The sequence below is a fragment of the Schistocerca americana genome, chromosome 2 (assembly GCF_021461395.2).
Source record: "Schistocerca americana isolate TAMUIC-IGC-003095 chromosome 2, iqSchAmer2.1, whole genome shotgun sequence".
Lineage (NCBI taxonomy): Eukaryota > Metazoa > Arthropoda > Insecta > Orthoptera > Acrididae > Schistocerca > Schistocerca americana.
In genome coordinates this window covers 33478863-33502545 of record NC_060120.1, presented here as the reverse complement: position 1 = coordinate 33502545, position 23683 = coordinate 33478863, and the positions used below count along the sequence as shown (strand labels likewise).

Sequence of the window (23683 nt, the reverse complement as noted above, 5' to 3'; positions counted from 1 at the left end):
TCAGTAAGTGGCTCGAAACAGCATATCCAGACACTCCGGGATGATGATGGCATTGAAACAGAGGATGACACGCGTAAAGCTGAAATACGAAACACCTTTTTCCAAAGCTGTTTCACAGAGGAAGACCGCACTGCAGTTCCTTCTCTAAATCCTCGCACAAACAAAAAAATGGCTGACATCGAAATAAGTGTCCAAGGAATAGAAAAGCAACTGGAATCACTCAACAGAGGAAAGTCCACTGGACCTGACGGGATACCAGTTCGATTCTACACAGTGTATGCGAAAGAACTTGCCCCCCTACTAACAGCCGTGTACCGCAAGTCTCTAGAGGAACGGAAGGTTCCAAATGATTGGAACAGAGCACAGGTAGTCCCAGTCTTCAAGAAGGGTCGTTGAGCAGATGCGCAAAACTATAGACCTATATCTCTGATGTCAATCTGTTGTAGAATTTTAGAACATGTTTTTTGCTCGAGTACCATATGGACCTTGCCGTTGGTGGGGAGGCTTGCGTGCCTCAGGATCCTTTATTGTATGATTATATGATAGCGGAACAAACACTGGTAGCAGTTACTTCTGTAAAATATCTGGGAGTAAGCGTGTGGAACGATTTGAAGTGGAATGGTCATATAAAGTTAATTGTTGGTAAGGCGGGTACCAGGTTGGGATTCATTGGGAGAGTCCTTAGAAAATGTAGTCTATTAACAAAGGAGGTGGCTTACAAAACACTCGTTCGACCTATACTTGAGTATTGCTCATCAGTGTGGGATCCGTACCAGATCGGGTTGATGGAGGAGATAGAGAAGATTCAAAGAAGAGCGGTGCGTTTAGTCACAGGGTTATTTGGTAACTGTGATAGCGTTATGGAGATGTTTAACAAACTCAAGTGGCAGACTCTGCAAGAGAGGCGCTCTGCATTGCGGTGTAGCTTGCTCGCCAGGTTTCGAGAGGATGCGTTTCTGGATGAGGTATCGAATATATTGCTTCCCCCTACTTATACCTCCCGAGGAGATCACGAATGTAAAATTAAGATATTAGAGCGCGCACGGAGGCTTTCAGACAGTCGTTCTTCCCGCGAACCATACGCGACTGGAACAGGAAAGGGAGGTAATGACAGTGGCACGTAAAGTGCCCTCTGCCACACACCGTTGGGTGGCTTGCGGAGTATAAATGTAGATGTAGATGTAGATGTACAGATGGCCGTAGGTGCAACCACAATGGAGGGGTATCTGTTGAGAGGCCAGACAAACATGTGGTTCCTGAAGAGGGGCAGCAGCCTTTTCAGTAGTTGCAGGGGCAACAGTCTGGATGATTGACTGATCTGGCATTGTAACACTAACCAAAACAGCCTTGCTGTGCAGGTACTGCGAACGGCTGAAAGCAAGGGGAAACTACAGCCGTAATTTTTCCCGAGGACATGCAGCTTTACTGTATGATTAAATGATGATGGCGTCCTCTTGGGTAAAATATTCCGGAGGTAAAATAGTCCCCCATTCGGATCTCCGGGCGGGGACTACTCAAGAGGACGTCGTTATCATCAGGAGAAAGAAAACTGGCGTTCTACGGATCGGAGCGTGGAATGTCAGATCCCTTAATCGGGCAGGTAGGTTAGAAAATTTAAAAAGAGAAATGGATAGGTTAAAGTTAGATATAGTGGGAATTAGTGAAGTTCGGTGGCAGGAGGAACAAGACTTTTGGTCAGGTGATTACAGGGTTATAAATACAAAATCAAATAGGGGTAATGCAGGAGTAGGTTTAATAATGAATAAAAAAATAGGAGTGCGGGTTAGCTACTACAAACAGCATAGTGAACACATTATTGTGGCCAAGATAGACAGAAAGCCCATACCTACTACAGTAGTACAAGTTTATATGCCAACTAGCTCTGCAGATGATGAAGAAATAGATGAAATGTATGACAAGATAAAAGAAATTATTCAGGTAGTGAAGGGAGACGAAAATTTAATAGTCATGGGTGACTGGAATTCGTCAGTAGGAAAAGGGAGAGAAGGAAACATAGTAGGTGAATATGGATTGGGGGGAAGGAATGAGAGAGGAAGCCGCCTTGTAGAATTTTGCACAGAGCATAACTTAATCATAGCTAACACTTGGTTCAAGAATCATAAAAGAAGGTTGTATACCTGGAAGAATCCTGGAGATACTAAAAGGTATCAGATAGATTATATAATGGTAAGACAGAGATTTAGGAACCAGGTTTTAAATTGTAAGACATTTCCTGGGGCAGATGTGGATTCTGACCACAATCTATTGGTTATGAACTGCAGATTGAAACTGAAGAAACTGCAAAAAAGTGGGAATTTAAGGAGATGGGACCTGGATAAACTGAAAGAACCAGAGGTTGTAGAGAGTTTCAGGGAGAGCATAAGGGAACAATTGACAGGAATGGGGGAAAGAAATACAGTAGAAGAAGAATGGGTAGCTCTGAGGGATGAAGTAGTGAAGGCAGCAGACGATCAAGTAGGTAAAAAGACGAGGGCTAATAGAAATCCTCGGATAACAGAAGAAATATTGAATTTAATTGATGAAAAGAGAAAATATAAAAATGCAGTAAATGAAGCAGGCAAAAAGGAATACAAACGTCTCAAAAATGATATCGACAGGAAGTGCAAAATGGCTAAGCAGGGATGGCTAGAGGACAAATGTAAGGATGTAGAGGCTTGTCTCACTAGGGGTAAGATAGATACTGCCTACAGGAAAATTAAAGAGACCTTTGGAGAGAAGAGAACCACTTGTATGAATATCAAGAGCTCAGATGGAAACCCAGTTCTAAGCAAAGAAGGGAAAGCAGAAAGGTGGAAGGAGTATATAGAGGGTTTATACAAGGGCGATGTACTTGAGGACAATATTATGGAAATGGAAGAGGATGTAGATGAAGACGAAATGGTAAAGATAAGATACTGCGTGAAGAGTTTGACAGAGCACTGAAAGACCTGAGTCGAAACAAGGCCCCGGGAGTAGACAACATTCCATTAGAACTACTGAGGGCCTCGGGAGAGCCAGTCATGACAAAACTCTACCATCTGGTGAGCACGATGTATGAGACAGGCAAAATACCCTCAGACTTCAAGAAGAATATAATAATTCCAATCCCAAAGAAAGCAGGTGTTGACAGATGTGAAAATTACCAAACTATCAGTTTAATAAGTCACAGCTGCAAAATACTAACGCGAATTCTTTACAGACGAATGGAAAAACTGGTAGAAGCCGACCTCGGGGAAGATCAGTTTGGATTCCGTAGAAATGTTGGAACACGTGAGGCAATACTCACCTTACGACTTATCTTAGAAGAAAGATTAAGAAAAGGCAAACCTACGTTTCTAGCATTTGTAGACTTAGAGAAAGCTTTTGACAATGTTAACTGGAATACTCTCTTTCAAATTCTGAAGGTGGCAGGGGTAAAATACAGGGAGCGAAAGGCTATTTACAACTTGTACAGAAACCAGATGGCAGTTATAAGAGTCGAGGGGCATGAAAGGGAAGCAGTGGTTGGGAAAGGAGTGAGACAGGGTTGCAGCCTTTCCCCGATGTTATTCAATCTGTATATTGAGCAAGCAGTAAAGGAAACAAAAGAAAAATTCGGAGTAGGTATTAAAATTCATGGAGAAGAAGTAAAAACTTTGAGGTTCGCCGATGACATTGTAATTCTGTCAGAGACAGCAAAGGACTTGGAAGAGCAGTTGAACGGAATGGACAGTGTCTTGAAAGGAGGATATAAGATGAACATCAACAAAAGCAAAACGAGGATAATGGAATGTAGTCAAATTAATTCGGGTGATGCTGAGGGAATTAGATTAGGAAATGAGACACTTAAAGTAGTAAAGGAGTTTTGCTATTTAGGGAGTAAAATAACCGATGATGGTCGAAGCAGAGAGGATAGAAAATGTAGACTGGCAATGGCAAGGAAAGCGTTTCTCAAGAAGAGAAACTTGTTAACATCGACTATAGATTTAAGTGTCAGGAAGTCGTTTCTGAAAGTATTTGTATGGAGTGTAGCCATGTATGGAAGTGAAACATGGACGATAACTAGTTTGGACAAGAAGAGAATAGAAGCTTTCGAAATGTGGTGCTACAGAAGAATGCTGAAGATAAGGTAGGTAGATCACGTAACTAATGAGGAGGTATTGAGTAGGATTGGGGAGAAGAGGAGTTGTTGGTACAACTTGACTAGAAGAAGGGATCGGTTGGTAGGACATGTTTTGAGGCATCGTGGGATCACAAATTTAGCATTGGAGGGCACCGTGGAGGGTAAAAATCGTAGAGGGAGACCAAGAGATGAATACGCTAAGCAGATTCAGAAGGATGTAGGTTGCAATAGGTACTGGGAGATGAAGAAGCTTGCACAGGATAGAGTAGCATGGAGAGCTGCATCAAACCAGTCTCAGGACTGAAGACCACAACAACAACATCATGTCATTTTTGGAAACCCAGAATCTACTATGTAGGAATCAACATGGATTCCGGAAACAGCGATCGTGTGAGACCCAACTCGTTTTATTTGTTCATGAGACACAGAAAATATTAGATACAGGCTCCCAGGTAGATGCTATTTTTCTTGACTTCCGGAAGGCGTTCGATACAGTTCCACACTGTCGCCTGATAAACAAAGTAAGAGCCTACGGAATATCAGACCAGCTGTGTGGCTGGACTGAAGAGTTTTTAGCAAACAGAACACAGCATGTTGTTATCAATGGAGAGATGTCTACAGACGTTAAAGTAGCCTTTGGCGTGCCACAGGGGAGTGTTATGGGACCATTGCTTTTCACAATATATATAAATGATCTAGTAGATAGTGTCGGAAGTCCCATGCGGCTTTTCGCGGATGATGCTGTAGTATACAGAGAAGTTGCAGCATTAGAAAATTGTAGCAAAATGCAGGAAGATCTGCAGCGGATAGGCACTTGGTGCAGGGAGTGGCAACTGACCCTTAACATAGACAAATGTAATCTATTGCGAATACATAGAAAGAAGGATCCTTTATTGTATGATTATATGATAGCGGAACAAACACTGGTAGCAGTTATTTCTGTAAAATATCTGGGAGTATGCGTGCGGAACGATTTGAAGTGGAATGATCATATAAAATTAATTGTTGGTAAGGCGGGTACCAGGTTGAGATTCATTGGGAGAGTCCTTAGAAAATGTAGTCCATCAACAAAGGAGGTGGCTTACAAAACACTCGTTCGACCTATACTTGAGTATTGCTCATCAGTGTGGGATCCGTACCAGATCGGGTTGACGGAGGAGATAGAGAAGATCCAAAGAAGAGCGGCGCGTTTTGTCACAGGGTTATTTGGTAACCGTGATAGCGTTACGGAGATGTTTAACAAACTCAAGTGGCAGACTCTGCAAGAGAGGCGCTCTGCATCGCGGTGTAGCTTGCTCTCCAGGTTTCGAGAGGGTGCGTTTCTGGATGAGGTATCGAATATATTGCTTCCCCCTACTTATACCTCCCGAGGAGATAATGAATGTAAAATTAGAGCGCGCACGGAGGCTTTCAGACAGTCGTTCTTCCCGCGAACCATACGCGACTGGAACAGGCAGGAAAGGGAGGTAATGACAGTGGCACGTAAAGTGCCCTCCGCCACACACCGTTGGGTGGCTTGCGGAGTATAGATGTAGATGTAGGTGAAAGAATTTTTTGATCCTGAATATTTGATTCTTTAACATAAATACACTGATGGGAAAAAAACTGCTACACCAAAAAATAATTAATTTTGGGAATGCATTTGTCTAGATATCATATTTAAACGATTAACACTGGAAGTTCACAGGTGATGTAAGCCATTGCAAATGTGAAATACTGGTATATTAATAACCAGTGCAAGTGCCAGAATTTTGAATGCAGCACTTAAATGTGCATTGTGTTGTACAGGTGCCAGATGTCAATTTGTGGGATGGAGTTCCATGCCTATTGCACTTGTTAGTCAATATGGGGACTGTTAATGAAGTTGTGGATGACACTGGAGTTGTCATCCGATGATGTCCTATATGTGCTCGATTAGAGACAGATCTGGTTATCAAGCAGGCCAAGGCAGTATGTTGGCACTCTGTGGAGCATGTTAATTTACAACAGCAGTATGTGGGTGAGTGTCATTGTGTTGGAAAAAACACCACCTGGAATGCTGTTCATGAATGGCAGCACAAAAGCTTGAATCCCAAATTGACATACAAATTTGCAGTTGAGGTGTGTGAAATAACCGCAAGAGAGCTCCTGCTGTCTTACAAAATAGCACCCTTGATCATAACTACAGATGTAGGTCCATTGTTTCTAGCATGGATACAGACTGGTTGCAAACACTCAACTGGATTCCTCTTCACCAACACAGAGCCATCACTGTCACCAAGGCAAAATCTGCGAATCCTCAAACATGTGCAACAGTAGTAAGGGCAATTTTTTGGCGTTTAGCACCACTTCACATTGGTGCATTGGGGTACTTATTTTATTACATGAAGCATACATATGAAAACAGGTTTGTGCAAAAGTGCCAATGAGACTTGTAAAGGGGAACAGTTACACATAATAGGTAGATATAGAATGGAAAATGTGATGAAAGTGTAATTGAGAAATTCTTGGATTGCGGGGTTCTAGCTGAAAAGAAGAATAGAAATGTAATAATTGGGAGAGTGAACTCACAGGGCTGGAATCAACTTATATCAAAAAGGCTGATATGGAAAGCAGGTTACGAGCAATTTGTTATAGAAAATACACAGGGTGAAAACATACTGCATGTTCTTCAGATGAAGCTTTGTGATATAAGGCAGACAACAGGCGTAACTGATTAGTTAAGTGACATTAGAGTTGTAGTGAGTGAAGTGAGCTTTTTTTTGCTTGCTGAATATCACACAGCAAATATGGCTGAAATAGAAAAGTACTGAGAGGCAATCTGTGGTTATATGCAGGAAAACATGTTATATGCTAATGTAAAACTTAAGAAATCTGTCCCTCAGTAACATCATTCTCATGAACAAAATAATCAGAGAAGGAAATTACAACTCTTCATCTGCATTATTGCTCATTAAGTACAATAATGCTACAACATGCAGATATTCACAGAATCCTTCATCATGGAGCTGCCTTAGGATGTTGTACTTAGTTTTATTTGCTTTTCTGAAAGAAAAGGAGGAAGTACAGTGGCTGCTATGTTGAAAAATGTTGTTCTCATCACGTCACCACATCATACACAGATCATAAACGAATATTTTTAAAACATAGTATCTTGTGTGAGATAAGATACCACATTATAACATTTTCTTTCATACAGAGAAAGTTCTCCAAAACACAAATTGGTGTTCCCCAAGGTCAACTTCTACCAGTCATCCATTATTCTCTAAATTATTCATGTCAGTATTTAGCAGTCATGAGTTACTGAACTGATGGTTTTTTAATATTTACAGTTGTCAGCACCTGCCTTCTTTGTAGTCACATTCTTCTTCAAGTCTGAGGATATTTTGCCTGCCTCACATATCTTGCACATCAGAAATAGTTTTGTGATGCCCAGCTCTTGCAAGGAACTCAATCACTCTGAAGGAATATTGTCTACTATACAGACTTTCTATTGACTTAAATCTTCCAGTGCTCAATCAAATTCTTCTTGCAATTTCATATCTTCCATCTTATCTTCATCTACTTCCTCTTCTCATTTTATAATATTGCCTTGAAATAAGTTTGTCCTTCTATATATTCCTTACAGCCTTCACTTCTTTTGTTTAGTACCTGCTTGACATCTGAACTCCTAATATTAATACAAACGCTTCTCTTTTCTCCAGGGCTTCTTTAATTATCCCATGTGTGGTAGTTATTTCTCTCTTAATGGTGAATGGTCCTACATCTTTGCATTTCAGCTCTAGCCATTCATGCATTGCCAGGCTGCATGTTTTGTCAGTTTTTTTTTTATATGTACATATTTCTTTTGCTTTGTTTTTTAATCACATGTTTATATTTTCTCCTTCTGTCACTTACATTTAGTATCTTGTTTGCTGTACAAGTTTTTCTGCTGGACCTTGTCTTTTTACCTAGTTGTTCTTCTCCTGCTTTCACTATTCCATCTCTCAAATTTACTCATTTTGTCTCTTACTGTGTTCCTTTCCCCTCTTCCAGTCAAGCATTGCTTAATACTCCATTTGAGACTTTTGATTATCCATTCTAATCTCCTTAATTTCTTACCTGTCTGTAGTTTTAATATGCAACTCATAAACATTAAACTATTGTTAGAGTCCATATCTGCCACTGTAAATTGTCCTGCAGTTTAAAATCTGTCTTGCCATTGTATAACCTATCTCAAATCATCTGGTGTCTTCAGGTCTCTTGCTAATAAACAACCTTCTATCACGATTCTCAAACCAAGAGTTATCAATGTTCAAATGGCGCTTTGTACAAAATTCTACCAGGTGGCTTCCCCTTCATCGATTTACACACAGATGATGTTGTCCCATTATTATTATTATTATTATTTTCGATTATTCCCATTTAAGAGAGCGTTTGAACTTGAATTCCTTTATGATGATTGTTTATGTTTTTTCTGAGCCCAAATTTTCTTCATGTGTTCACTGTATTGTTTCTTTCGCTCCGCTGTCCATTTGCATCCTGGTCTCTTTTGTGTTGTGGTGTCAAATTTATGTTTTTTGATGATGTTCCTGAATTCAGTTCTATTTTCTGCATCGTTTACTGTTATGTGTGCTTGTCTGAGGTCCTCTTCAACTTCTTTTATCCATTTTGTTTTTCCCCTGCCTGAGTTGATGACTTTAAGAATTCGCTTTGAAATTCTGTTCTCATTCATCCTGTGGATATGTCCGTAGAACTGCATTCTTCTTTTCCTTATTGTATCCGTAATCTTGTCTGTATATTTATATAATTCTGGTGTTGGTCTCTTCTTCCAGATTCCTTGCTCTTGTATTGGGCCAAAAATTTTCCTGAGAATTTCCTTTCTTGTTTCTCTATTTCTTTAATTTTAGTTTGCCCACCTATTTGTGTTGTTTCAGATGCATACAGTGCCTCCGGAAGTACGACAGTGTTGTAGTGCCTCAATTTTGCGTTAATGGATATGGACTCTTGTTATAATAGTTCCACGTGAGTTTATATGCTTTCTGTAGTTTTTTTATTCTTTCCTCATTGGCCTTTAGGTTGATCCCTCATGGCTGGATGATTTCTCCCAGGTACTTAAAATGTGGTACTTGTACGATTTTCCCATGGGTTGTCACAATAGGCAATTTGTCTTGTGGCACTCTTTCTATGTACTGGGTTTTCTCATATGAGATTTGCAGGCCAGTTCTTTGTGCAATTTCGTGTAACTTCTCTATGGCGTTAGTGGCTTCTTTTCTATTATTTGTGAGGATTGCAAGGTCATCTGCAAAAGCTTAACACTTCACATTGAATCTATTATCTTTTCTAATGCCAATTTGGATTCCCTTGACTTCTTTTTCCCATGTCCTGATGATTTTTTCAAGAATGATATTAAAGAGTAATGGTGAAAGTCCGTCACCCTGTCGCACTCCAGTTTGGATTACAAAAGGTTCCGAGATATCCCCCATAAATTTAACCTTGGAGACTGTGTCAGTTAATGTTTCCTGAATGATTGCTCTTGTCTTTCTGTCAATGCTGAATTCTTCCAGCGTCTTGCAGAGCACTACTCTGTCTATTGAGTCGTAGGCCTTTTTAAAATCTACAAAAGTAACCACTGTGTTTCGGGTGTTTCTCATCTGGAGAATCATTTTCAGATTCCAGATCTGCTCTATGCATGATCGTCCCTTGCGAAAACCAGCCTGGTATTCTCCTATTTGTGGGTCAGCTTGTTCTTCTAATCTATTCATGAGAACTTTTGATAGGATTTTATATGTGACCGGTAAGAGTGAGATACCCCTGTAATTATTTGGTTCAGTTTTGTCACCTTTTTTGTGGAGTGGATGGATGAGTGCGCATTTCCATTCAGATGGGATCTGTTCTGTTTCCCAAATGTTTAATATGATTTTGTGAATTTTTCCTGTTAATCTTTCATCATTTAGTTTCCATAGTTCTGCAATAATTCCATCTTCTCCTGGGGCTCTATTGTTTTTCAGTGTCTTGATAATTTCTACTATTTCGTTGATGATTGGTGGTTTAGCGTCAGGATTTGGTGTAGACGTCTCGTAGTGAATGTCCTCTGTAGGTCTTTCGCAGTTGAGAAGTTTGTTGAAGTAGCCTGCGAGGATTTGGCAGTTATTCTTCGTGTTAGTTTCTAGTGAACCATCCGGTTTCTTGAAGCAAAGATTGGGTGGCTGGTATCCTGCAATTTGTTCTTTAAACGTCTTATAAAAATTCCTGGTGTTGTTCTTCTTAAAGTCTTGTTCTATCTCATCTAGTCGCCGTTTGTCATAATTTCTTTTTTCCCTCCGAATAGTTTTCGATGTTTGTTTTCGGATTACTAGAAATTGTTGCCATTTTTCTGATGTTTTGTGACTATTGAAGTCTTTCCAGGCATTGGTCCTTTCTTCTACTGCTTGGTCACATATTATATTCCACCACCTGTGTTTTCTCCTTCTCGGGGGTTGACCCAATTTCATTGTGTATTTGAGGACGTCCACAAGTTCTGTCCAGTTTGTGGTGTTTGTCTGACTAATTTCCTGTAAGATGTTTTCCTTGTTGAGTTTTATGTATTCGGGGTCTGGTCTCAGCACTTTGTTTAGTTTTGGCTTTTTTCTATTGGGTTGTAGTCTGGTCTTTATCTGTAGAAGATGGTGGTCTGAGTCAAAAAATCCTCTTCTCGTTTTCACATTCAGAATTTATGCTGTGTTACTCTTGGAGATGGCCACATGGTCTATCTGGAATTCACCCAACATTGTGTTGGGCGACTTCCAAGTATACAGTTTCTTGTTGGGTTTTTTGAATTGTGTTGACATAATTATGAGGCCGAAATTTTCGCTAAAGCTTATCAATCTTTCCCCATTCTTGTTAGTTCTCTTGTGAGCTGTATGGATTCCGGTGATTTTCCTGTATTTTTTCTCTTTACCTAATTGTGCGTTAAAGTCGCCTAACAAGATTATTACATGGTGTTTGGCAATTTTGTTTGTCGTCTCTTCAAGGTCATTCCAGAAGTCGTCCACTTCCTGGCGGTTCTTCTTGTTATAGTTATTTGTGGGTGCGTGTGCGTTGATCAAGGTATATGCTTTGTTGGCCGATTTGACGGAGAGCATTGATATACGTTCTGAGGCAGACTGGAAGTCAATGACAGAGTCACTGATAGATTTGTGGACTGCAAATGCTGTGCCAAACTGTTTGAGTCCTTTCTCATTAGTTTTAACTGCTGGTTTTCCTTTGTAGATCCTGTAGTTGTCTGTATCAAAATGGTTTTCGTCCGTAAATCGTGTTTCCTGGATTGCAAGGATTTTGATCTGGAATTTTTGCAGCACATCTGTAAGTTGTTTGATCTTGCCCAGTTTGAAAAGAGTATTAGTATTAAGTGTACCGATGAAGTGTCTTTGTTTTGTGTGTAATAATTTGGACGTCGTCTGGTTCTCAACCTTAGGCATAACATGATGCTCCTGGTCCCCTGGAATCCGATGACCAGGTAAAGCCAGCCTTGCGACTGGTGCCCGGGGGAGTGGATTCATTCCTTGTGTTATCATCATGTTTGGTTTTCAAGTTGAAAACTAACTTGGTGGTGGTCCTTCCGAGGAAAGATCACGAGGAATACGACTTGATTGTTGAGATCAAGAAGGTTGCTGCAACCGCACCATCTAGGCGAACAGACGCTGACCCCTAACCGCTGGATTCCAGGCAGACGTTAGTGGATTTCGGTTGATAGTTTTGGTCCACCCCGGGTATTTTATTTCCTCGGTACCCTCCATATCTGGAGAGCATTCCCCTATCCGCCACCTGGGGAGGTGCCCGATGGGAGACTATCAACTCCACACGGGGAGTGTGTCCCATTATTATTATTGTTATTATTATTATTGCAAGTTCTCCTTTTTCTACTATCAAATTCCAATCCCCCTGCCATAATTAAATTTTCATCTTTCTGAACGATCTGAATAATATTTTTTCAGACATTCTTTTGGTCTCTAAATCAGCTGTGGAGCTATTAGACATATAAGCAAGAACTATTTCAAGGATGTTGGCTTTGTATTTATCTTGTCAACTCTTGATCAGGGGCCTATTTTCATTATGATTTGTATTTGATAATACACACAATTGGTGTATTTGATACATACAGAGTGCCTCACTTAGACAACCAGCTTACTCAACACATAAATATTTTTCAGATTTAAAGAAAAATATTTTTCTTAATGTTTGCAACATAACTTGAAAAATATTTGTAACATAAACTATTAATCACTCATAATTTTCTGTGAATGTAAAATATCAAACTTTGATAATAATTAGCTTTGTAATGCTAGATTTATATCTCTGGTAAGCAATTAGAAGGAAAATTTGTAGACAAAGATATACCAGGATTAAACACAGATGAATCAGAATGCAAAAACTTGTAGATCCAAAAAATTCTGAAACAAGAGGACTTGCTAACAAACAAAAATGTGAATAGAAATTCTTATTGTGGGAATACCATGATGTTTTAAACAATATTCCAGGGAGAGTTAAAGAATAGCAATGTATTTTACAACTAGAGTTGTATCAACCATTTTTCATAAACCCATATGGGGTAACTATAGCTACACAAATTGCAGTTGAAAAGGAGTTACAAATAATTGAAATGTGTGCTATTATTGGAAGAAGTATCAGTCCGTACAGTAATCCACTTGTGGTTACGTCAAAGAAGGATGGAGCAGTGAGATCAGTTTTGGCTTCTTGGCATTTGAATACATTTTTGTACAGAGAAACAGGTCACCCAGAAAAATCTGACCTGTCAAGTTCAGATTTAACTGAAACTAGCCCATACTGCTTTTCTTTGTGGTGGAAGATGTTCCAGTATTTTGTAGTACCTTTTGGTTTGAACTCATCTGTAGCAGAATGCATTAGAGCACACGACAGGGGAACTTGGGTGCAGGAACATATATGTACAAATTAATGGTTAATGTAGATGACATTTGGGAAAACAGGCAAAATTGGGGGGGGGGGGGGGGGGGGGAGGGGGGGAAATATTGAACTTTTGAGATAGGTATGTGAAAAACTTAGAGGTGAAATGACACTGAAAGAAAGAAATCATTAATTTTGGCAGATCCAAAGGAAACTAACACTGTTTCAGGGTTTCCAAACCCACACAACAGAAAAAATTGAAGTCTTTTTGTGGCTTATGTGGTGTTTACAGAAAATTCATAAATGGACAAAGTTTAAATGCACTTTGTAACTTGCTTAAAAAGAACACTGTTTAGGAATGCATAAAGAATGTCAACATGCTTTTGAGAAAACTAAGAAAGAAAGAAACAACAAGAACTTGTTACAAAACCTAATTTTAGCTTATCATTTTGTTTACACACTGACAGTAGTAATTTTGTAACAGCTTCAGAATTATTTCAGGAAAAGGAAGTTGATGGAGGAATTGTACACTGTACAATTTCACATGCAAGCAGGATGCTTCTAAAACATGAATAATCTTACACAGTCACTGAAAAAAGATTGTCAATAATACATTGGGCATTCACAAAGTTTGGAACTTATCTGCATGGACACAAGGTAAAAGTATAGTCAGATGACAAAACATTAAGCTAGCTTCAGGAGTGCAGACTTAACCACAGTCAGCTCACTAGGTAGCAAATGTACTTACAACAATTTGACTATGGGTAATAAACATTGAAAGATTTGACAATTTTGTTGCCATTAGGAAAAGTCAATGAAGCTTTTGACCAAGACAAAGAAAAAGAACTCAAAATGTGGTATATGAAAGGTGTACACGATGAAGAAATTGTTAGGAGCATGTTCAACAAAATCAGGAAAAGTCAGAACCATGATCCAAACTGGAGACTAGTGAAAGCTGTTTAGGTAAAAATAAGTGTGAGAAACTGAACAAGAATAACAACATATTTAAGGGTAACTTTTTTGAAGAACAGATGTAGAATCTGATAACTGGAAATTATGTTGGCCAGAGGAAGAAGAAGAAAGGTTAATTAAATACATACATGAGAGCTATGGTCATTGCGGTATTCACAAACGAATGCAAAAATTACAGGAAAATATCTATGTTTATAATATGACTAAAAAGGTAAGGAAAGAGGTGCCAGCTTCCAGTAAATGTCAGGGAGTCAAGGTAAGTAATAGGACATGGCAAGGTGAAATGCAAAACATTATTCCAGAAAACCTTTGGATTTAATTGCTGTCAATTTTTATGGACCCCTGTGAAAAGTTGGCTACTGTTACATTTTTGTCATTGTAGATGTTTTCTCTAAATTTATTAAGTTGCATTTGGTTAGGAAAGCTACAAGCAAAGGTAAGATCTTAAAAATTGGAAAAGACTATTTTAGACATTGTATCGGTGCTACCTGCTTGGAAAGGGCAGGGACAGAAAAGTTGAGACGCTGTGTAGACTATTGTTAGCCCACACACGGACCTGGCACATGCTGCTGACCTGTTTTTGTTCACAGGGTAAGGACTGCTGATTGGGTGACACCTTAAGGGGGTTTCAATCACAGTCTCTGGCCAATGGGTGAGTGTGAGAGAATGACAAGGTGTACTACTGGACACAGGCAACTGGGGATGGGTGAGTGTGAGAGAATCACAAGGTGTACTGGACACTGGCAACTGGGAATGGGTGAGTGTGAGAGAATCACAAGGTGTACTGGACACTGGCAACTGGGGATGGAGCACAATCACTTAAATGTGCTCTTGCCTGCCAGCCTCTGACCTGCTAACACCATCCTCTTTCACTCACCCATGGCATCCCCAGGACTTTGGTTATATTGGCAATTTTTTGAAGCAGTTGGTTGCTTTCCCAGGTGCCTCATTTGTACCCCTTTTATCATGAATAAACCTTCTGGGTTGTTTTTTTACAATCTGCTATTTAATGATTTCAATGAACACTACTGAGCAGGATGCCTACATGTGACCCACTCCCTCTATCCTGTACAAATCCGATGTCACATAAGTGGGTTGTGTTCCCAACATTTGAACCAGTCATTGCCATACAGTGCATCCTGCCAGTATGTTTAGTATGTGCAAGTGTGCATTTGGTATGCATGGTCTGTCTCTGACCTGAACTGGCTTCCTGCTAGCCATGGATTCCATGCTGCTGCAGGCCGAATTTGCTTGCTGTGCCATCACCTGTTGGTGGCATCCTGCTGCCTGAAGCTGGGCTGTATCGAGCATTGCTGTTGCCTGTTCCTGCCATCCCTAGGCTGCCGTTTGTTCTTGCCATCGCCATGAAGGTCCAGCCATCAACCTCCAAGTCATGGCCACCTCATCATCTCGGTGGTTGTCTGACCCTTGGTGGGCTTGTTATTGGAAGTTGTGGATTCCAGTTGATTTTGGCCCTGCTGCACTCATCTTTGTTGACTGCACATGCTGGTATATCATGCTTCATAAGTTGTGCTTTTTCCATTTAAAGACTCCATTGGTCAGTGTCAATGTGGTTTGCGTGTTGATAGCAGATTTTGCTTGGAGCATGAAGATGTCGCCTTTTCACATTGAAACTGGTAATACATTTTGAATAAATGATATATGAATTACAATACAGCAGTTGGTTTCAATATTCATTATTCATGTACTTCATGCCCTGGTGCTGCCCATTGTTCTCAATGGATTAACAGAGAAACTGCAAATATCTGCCAAAACATGAGAGAAAAAGGACCTGATGATTCTTAGCATAGACACCTGGTATATCAAAGTAAAGATAAAATTTGTCAAAATTTGATTACTGAATTGTTCATACCTCAATTCTCCACTCCCCCCCCCCCCCCCCCACTCACATTATCTTTCAGTTTAGTAACTCCACTTGAGGGTTTCAAAAATAACACATGCTCAGCAATTGATTACAAGCACAAACATTACAGCCTGAAGTATCTCCCAATTTCATTATCCCCATCTCACAGTTTCTTTTGTTGCGATATCTGACACTGACACTTGTTTCTTGGAGTTGATATACTGGACATCCAGGTGTACTTCGTTCTACAACTATCATACACTAAAAAATAAATAAATAAAAAGAAATGCACCTTGATGAAGCAATTACGCGAATGGAACAGAAATCAGTAAATGTGATATATGTGCACTGACAAACAAATGATTATAATTTCAGAAAAAATGGATGATTTATTCAAGAGAATGAGCTTCACAAATTGAGTAAGTCAATAACACATTACTCAACCTCTGGCTCTTATGCAAGCAGTTATTCAGCTTGGTATTGACTGATGGAGTTGTTGCATGTCCTCCTGAGGGATGTTGTGCCAAATTCTGTTCAACTGATGTGTCAGATCATCAAAATTCTGAGCTAGTTGGAGGGCCCTACTGATAATTTTTCCAAAGGTTCTCAGTTAGGGGTAGATCAGGTGGCCCAGCTGGCCAAGATACAGTTTAGCATGCAAGAAGACAAGCAGTAGAAATACTCGCTGTGTGTGTGTGTGCGTGGGCATTACCTTGCTGAAACATAAGCCCAGGATGACTTGCCATGAAAGTAACAAAACAGGACACAGAATGTCATCGACATGAAGGGTCCTGTGGATGACAACCAAAGGGGTCCTGCTATGAAATGAAAAGGCACCCCAGACCCTCACTGCTGGGCCTTATGGTGCAAGACAGTCAGGTTAGTGTCCCACCACTGTCCTGGGCATATCCACACATATCTTCGGTGGTCATCATATCTCATGTTGAATTGGGACTCATCACTGAAGACAATTCTACCCTGGTCAATGAGGTTCCGAGCCAAAGACAAGTCTGGAGACCTCCTGGACAGTGATGTGCAAGAGTTTCTACTGTTTGTCATCCTACCTTGGCTAGCTAGGTCACTGGATCTCTCTCCAATTGAGAATTTTTGGAGCCTTATGGGCAGGGCAGTCCTACCAGCTCGGTATTTTGATGAACTAATGCACAAATTGGACAAAATTTTGTGTGATATCCCTCAGGAGAATATCCGGCAACTCTATCAGTGTCAAGCTGAAAAACTGCTTGCATAAAGGACATATGTGGACCAACCAGTTATTCATTTGCTCAATTTGTGAAGCTCCTTCTCTCGAATAAATCATCCAATATTTCTGATAAAGTTTTCACAAATATCTTAACTCCTTCAAGAAGAGCCTTCATCGACAAAGTGTTTCTGTTGTAGCTACTGCCAAAGCAATATATTCTGCTTCTGTTGAAAACAGTGAAACATGTCTGCTTCCTTGTATTTTTTTTCTGTGACACAAACCAATATCAAGTGTTCTCTTAACATATCAAAGAGTTTGTTTCAAACCTTTCCAGTATAGTACTCTTTGTTTGTTTTGATGACTACTAAAATAGTTAACTGATGCACTGATGTCTGGTCTTGTATCTGTCATTAAATATATCAAACCACTTACTAATTCTCAGCATGGTTTACTTTCAATCACGTCTCCACAAGCATCTTCAGTGGAGTTTACTTTCATCAGCATCTCACAGGGTTTAAAGTCTTCCATACCGCACGGAAGTTCAAACTGGCAAAAACTGATTGTCTTCATACAATTGTCAAATGCACACACTTCCAAGTTCTTCACATCTGCTGTTTGACTGAAACCAGTTGCCATTTTTAATCAATATTGTATTGTGATCAAGACTGTTTTAATCTTAATTTTAAAATATTCTACTGAGATCACTGTTTTATCTGCATAGAAATGCTTGCAAAAATTACATTACCTGTTGTCCTTGAGTCTAGAAATCTACAATAGGAACAGCAACATGTGTAACAGACACTCAAGCATCAAGTTGTTTTTGTTGTTGTCTTCAGACTAGAGACTGGTTTGATGCAGCTCTCCATGCTACTCAATTCCGTGCAAGCCTCTACATCTCTGAGTAACACCTGCAATTTACATCTTTCTGAATCTGCTTAGCGTATTCATCTCTTGGTCTCTTTCTATGATTTTTACCCTCCATGCTTCCCTCCAATACTACATTGGTGATCCCTTGATGCCTCAAAATGTGTCCTACCAACCAATCCCTTCTTCTAGTCAAGTTTTGCCACAAATTTATCTTCTCTTCAATTCTATTCAGTGCCTCCTCATTAGCTACATGATCTACCCATCTAATCTTCATCATTTTTCTGTAGCACCACATTTCAAAAGCTTCTATTCTCTTCTTGCCTAAATTATTTGTTGTCCATGTTTCACTTCCATACATGGCTACACTCCATACAAATTACTTTCAGAAAAGACTTCCTGACAGAGTCAGAATCAGAATTTTATTGTCTCATAATGTACAAGTTAAATCATTGATTTTATGTACAGGAGACTCGTCAGCTTATAACTATAATAAACTATGATAAATTATACATGGAATACTATATTTTTATATAATCACAATAAAATGTGAGTATTATTAATTATTATTGTTTTTATCCTGCTCAGGTGGTCAGATCATTAAAAAATTCATCAGCAGAGTAGTAACATTTCTGCACCAGCGTGCTACAGAATTCTCTTTTTACTGCCTCAGTTTGGATCTTTCTAAAATTTGTGTCTTTCAGTTTATTGTAAACTTTCATTCCCATATAATGTGGAGTCTGTGCAGAAAGATTAAGCATGTGTGTAGGCAGCATGAAGCTTTCTTTGTTTCTAGTTTCGCATCTATGCTGGAAATTATTTGACAAAAAGAGTTTAGGGTTATCACTTGTGAAAAGAATTATTTCATACAGATACAATGAGGGAACGCTTGGTACCTTAAGATCTCTTAATAATGGCAGACAAGATTCTCTTGGCTTTGCACTGCATATGTTTCTGATAATTTTTTTTCTGCAAAGTTAATATTTTTGTCATGTTGCTAGCATTCCCTCAGAAGACAATACTGTATCTCACTACTGACTCAGTGTAAGTATGGTATACTCCTTTTTTTGTGTCTATACTAGTTACGTTGGCTAAGATTGTCATAGCAAACACCAGGCTGTTTAGTCTATTTTTTAGATAATCTATGTCTGAGGACCATGACAGGTTTCTGTCCAATTGCATTCTTAAGAATGGCATCTAAATACCTGTTTGTGTTAGTCAGCTTTCCGTACACTCTGTGACCTAAAGTGTTATCAGATCTTCTGTATACCAACACATCTACGAATGGGAGACGGACCTCACTCTCAACCTCCAAAGTGAATTTGATTTTGGGGTGAATTCCATTTAAGAAATTGTGGAATGCATGAAGTTCTTCTTCACCGTGTGGCCATATAACAAATGTATCGTCCACATAGCGGAGCCAGCAAGAAGGCTTCAGAGGAGCACTACTTATTTATTAATTTATTCATCCGTAGACAACTTGTGTTGTATGGATGTCGTCAACTGTATACATGGAATGAGTATATATATAATAGTACTTCTGGTAGTACATATTTCTATGGTGCAACTTAATCGTTTGTACACAAAACAAATACACACCAATCTTAGTTACAAATAAATATAAATTTACAAATGTATTCTTGCATGGGTTACACAAAACAAATATACACCTATCTTAATTACAGATAAATATAAATTTACAAAGGTACTCTTGCATGAATTGAGGTGAACACATGTAATTTACTGTATTCTTTGACAGTATAGTAACATTTATCTGCTAAATAACTTTTTGCAGCTTTCCTAAAGGCATGCATTCCAGTTTCAGCTTTGATCTCCTCTGGAAGTCTATTATACATTTTTATTCCATTAAATAATAAACTATTTTGGGTTTTTGTTTTGTTTTTTCGTATGAGATGCAAATGGTGGCAGGATCTAGTCCAGTGTTGGTGTATAGATCTGTTTTGTGTATACTGGTCAATATGTTTCTTTATATATATCACAGTCTGAAAGATGTATTCACATGGTACTGTCAAGATTCCCATGGTTTTGAATAAATCAGTACAGAACACTTATTGCTCAAAATGTTCCGTAAAAATGTCAGCTGCAACTGGCGAAATGGGTGAGCCCATATCAAGGCCATCAGCCTGTTCATATAATTCACCATTGTATTTAAAATAGCTTGAATGAAGACGTAACTCAATTAAGTCACAAACATCTGGATCAACATTTTCTCTTATGATCTCCATTGTATCTGATACTGGGACGTTAGTAAATAACGATGTCACATCAAACTAACAAGAATGTCACCTGCAGATATCCTCAGTGTGCATATAATTTCTAAAAAATGTTTCAAATCTTTTATAAAAGTATTTGTTTTACCAACTAGATTTCTCAGTCTGCCAGATAAGAAGAACTTCGTGCGTTCCACAGTCTTAATGTCCTGTACACGAATTCGCTGGGACTGGGGTTTAATCCACGACTGGCCATCCTGGGTTGAGTTTTCCATGTTTTTTACTTGTCGCTTGGGTGAATGCTGGGATCTGAATCTGAATCAGGGCATAGCCGATTTCTTGCCCTATCCTCCCCTATTTTGTTAATGTTTTAAACGTATATATTATTTTTGTAATGTTTCTCTCATGTCCGATACTGCTGTAATAAATTATCTACGGAAGAATAAATAAATTGCTAAAGTATGTAAACATTAGTAACTACCTTAAACCGTGGAGTGTACCTAAATTTCACAATTAAGGACTGCAGACATTCAGAATACAAAATCTATGATCTGCACTCTTACATGGTGCACAGGGAGTTGCGGAATTAAATATTTCTACCGTAACTTTGTAGCACAAATATGTACTGATACTGTGTAGCTTTTTCTGAAAATTTCGAATGCATTTCTTGTCCACTATAATAATGTGGCATTAGAAGTTAATCTTTCCTTGCTTGGGCAAATCGTGGGTTTTATCTTTACAAATCGTTCTTTCTTTTTCTCTCTTATCAACGGGATCTTATCCTCTCGCTTGACCAAAAAAGTACTAATACTGGGTGCCACAAATCACCTCTCCTTTGCTACGTGTAGAGGAATTCGGTGTGGCATGGCTTCTGTCACTTTAATACGCTTTGTAGCATAGCGCAGTTCTACTTCCTACACAATGCCGTACTGGTACTCACATACGCAAACTACGTACAGGCTTTTTTCGTACTGTAATTAAATGTAAAATGATTGATCAGGAATTAAAAACCAATATGAAAGGCATGCGAACCTATAAATTCTAAAAGTTTTCTTCTGAAAACAGAAATATTTACACAACAATATAGTACACCTTTCAATCTCTCTCGTTTCAAGTTTGGTTTTTCCTTTTGTTAACTGTTTCGTTGGGATGTCAGTAGCCGCAGAGCATGCGCGAAGTGGATTTACAGTTTACACTGTGGCTTTTGCGGAGTGACTGTACTTTTTACTGATAAATAAATATCTAATAAATGTTTTACGAGTAAATACCACAAATGAATACTAATTAATGAACTCAACGACTTTCGCGTATTCTTTTAACAATAAAGTCTCGCGAATGGTAACATGTAAATTATTCAACGTTGGTGTAGTGGTAACAGACTAAAAAACCGCAAGCAGACTGAGGAAAGGTAATACAGTTATCGTTGAATAACGTGCGTCATTGTCAGCTGTTTTGTGACTAATGGTTTACGCGTCTGGTTTTGTGACAACTAATAATCTGATAGGCAGTTGATTGCCTGCTTCACAATTGTTGAGAAGATGTTTCGCTCTTCGTCGGGTTTTGATAAGTTACTTGGTATGGTTTACAAACGATTTCTTTCACTAAGGTGACGTGTAATATAACACAGAAGTTTTGTTCGGAAATCGCTTTAATTGGATTACCTGTCATTTATTTCCTAGATAAGGCGACAAGCAATTTGAGATTAGAACCGGACTGGCCTACAATTCTTCAAATATGTGACCAAATCAGACAAGGAGATGTTCAGTAAGTATCATTTAACACAGTGTTCTTTCTATCCTCTTCCGAAACAGGATATTTGGATCAGCCCTGTTTGTGCTGTTTAAGTGAACAATGAAACATGTTGGTAAGTATTTTCTCCCATAGGGGTTAAATAAAGAGAAATTTCTGAATATCAATTTGATAGAGTGTAGTTTGTTATCTTGTAATAAACTCGTGTGCTAATCAATCGGACCAAGATTTTTATGTTTCTATTTAATGCCGCTGCATCCCAAGCGATCTGTTTTTATTAGTGTAGAAAATCTGTAAACCACCTTCGCCCGCTCCTCACTGAATGTTTAACTTAATATATTTATGTATAGGCGTAGGCTACATCATTTTTCACGGGTCGTGTACTGTACTTTCAAGTCAACATTCTGTTCAAAATTCGCGTTTAATCTCATTGTTTGCAACTACAGTATTATTGGCATGATGTCGGCACTTGTTTGGCTTTTTTACACCATTTTTGTAGAGGCAGTATGAACCACATCAACATGCTGACTGCATCTTATTGTTGACTCTCGCAGATAATGAGTATAACCTTCTGAAGGAGGAGACTAAGTGCCTGAAATCGGTTAAGGAAATAAAATTTCTCTTATGCAACTGGTTGCTGTTGATTTCGGTGTATACAACTACAGCTGCTGAAGGAGGATTAAAGACTACTGCTGCCAAATTATTATTCACCATAAATCTAGGATTGATCTGGTGAAACTACCGTTTTCTGCAGTGTTCGCCAAACTGTTCAGACAGGGCTATTAACTTCACAAGATACATAAAAATCCTTTGTTATTATTCAGTTGAATGTGAATAAAAGAAGATTGTCCCCCCATTAATGACCTTGTTATTACCTAAATATAAAAATAGAACACAAATACCGAGAGTGTGCAAAGAGTGGATTTCTGTGATAATGGGCAAGTAAATAAATAACAAAAATACAAACACTGAAATTGATAGTAAATGGGCCAATTACACACACACACACACACACACACACACACACACACACACACACACAGAGAGAGAGAGAGAGAGAGAGAGAGAGAGAGAGAGAGAGAATATTTATTGTAGTGAAAAATGAAAAATGCTGTTAGGACATCTGGTGCCCATCATTGAACTTCATGTAGGCAAACTGTTTAAAAAAAAGTAGGCATACCAACAGCAGCTTCATAATATGTGGATTGTTGTGAAGAAAGACATTATTTGGAAATAATATTATGCAGAAATATAACATATGGTATAAAATATCTTCAGCTATGATTTAACCTTGATAGTGTGCAGAAAGGAGCAAAGTATGCAGCTTAAGGAATATGTTACCAACTCCCCTGTGAATTAAGACACATTGGTAGATAATATGGTAATGAAAGTTGTAAAACTGAAATAACCGCTTCTCGAAAACCACTACTGTGTAAATGGATTTCTAAGTAGATAGTATGTTTGTGGTTAGGTCACAGTTGTTAAATTTTGTTGTTAACTAAGATTAATACAAAAAAATCCAGCATGTAGCCATGCTAAATACAAAAAAATCCAGCATGTAGCCATGCTATCTTAAAGAAAATGTATCTTATTTGTAAATATACTGACACATTCCACATCAAGGTGAGTTGTTGTGAAAATGTTTCACTTAACAAGCAAAAAGCTAAGCTAAACTCAACTCACCCACCATAATTTAATATTGTGGACTTGAAAATTTACTGCATGATTTGACATCAACTGATCCTCATAATTCAGACATTTCATGGAGTCTTGAGGTCACATGGATGGACTTTAGAATGTGAACCACAACAGATGAAAAATGTGTTCTGATTTTGTAC

General features: G+C 38.8%; 1 protein-coding gene across 1 annotated transcript in view; it reads left to right on the top strand.

Moving 5' to 3' along the window:
• Window positions 1-21501: 21501 nt before the first annotated feature.
• LOC124596072 (hepatocyte growth factor-regulated tyrosine kinase substrate) overlaps window positions 21502-23683 on the top strand; it is a 114053-nt gene continuing 111871 nt past the window's right edge. The window contains exons 1-2 of the mRNA XM_047135057.1: window positions 21502-21671; window positions 21776-21860. Of these exons, the coding sequence (XP_046991013.1) occupies window positions 21635-21671; window positions 21776-21860 (122 nt within the window). The 5' untranslated portion in view covers window positions 21502-21634. The remainder of the gene's footprint in view (window positions 21672-21775; window positions 21861-23683) is intronic.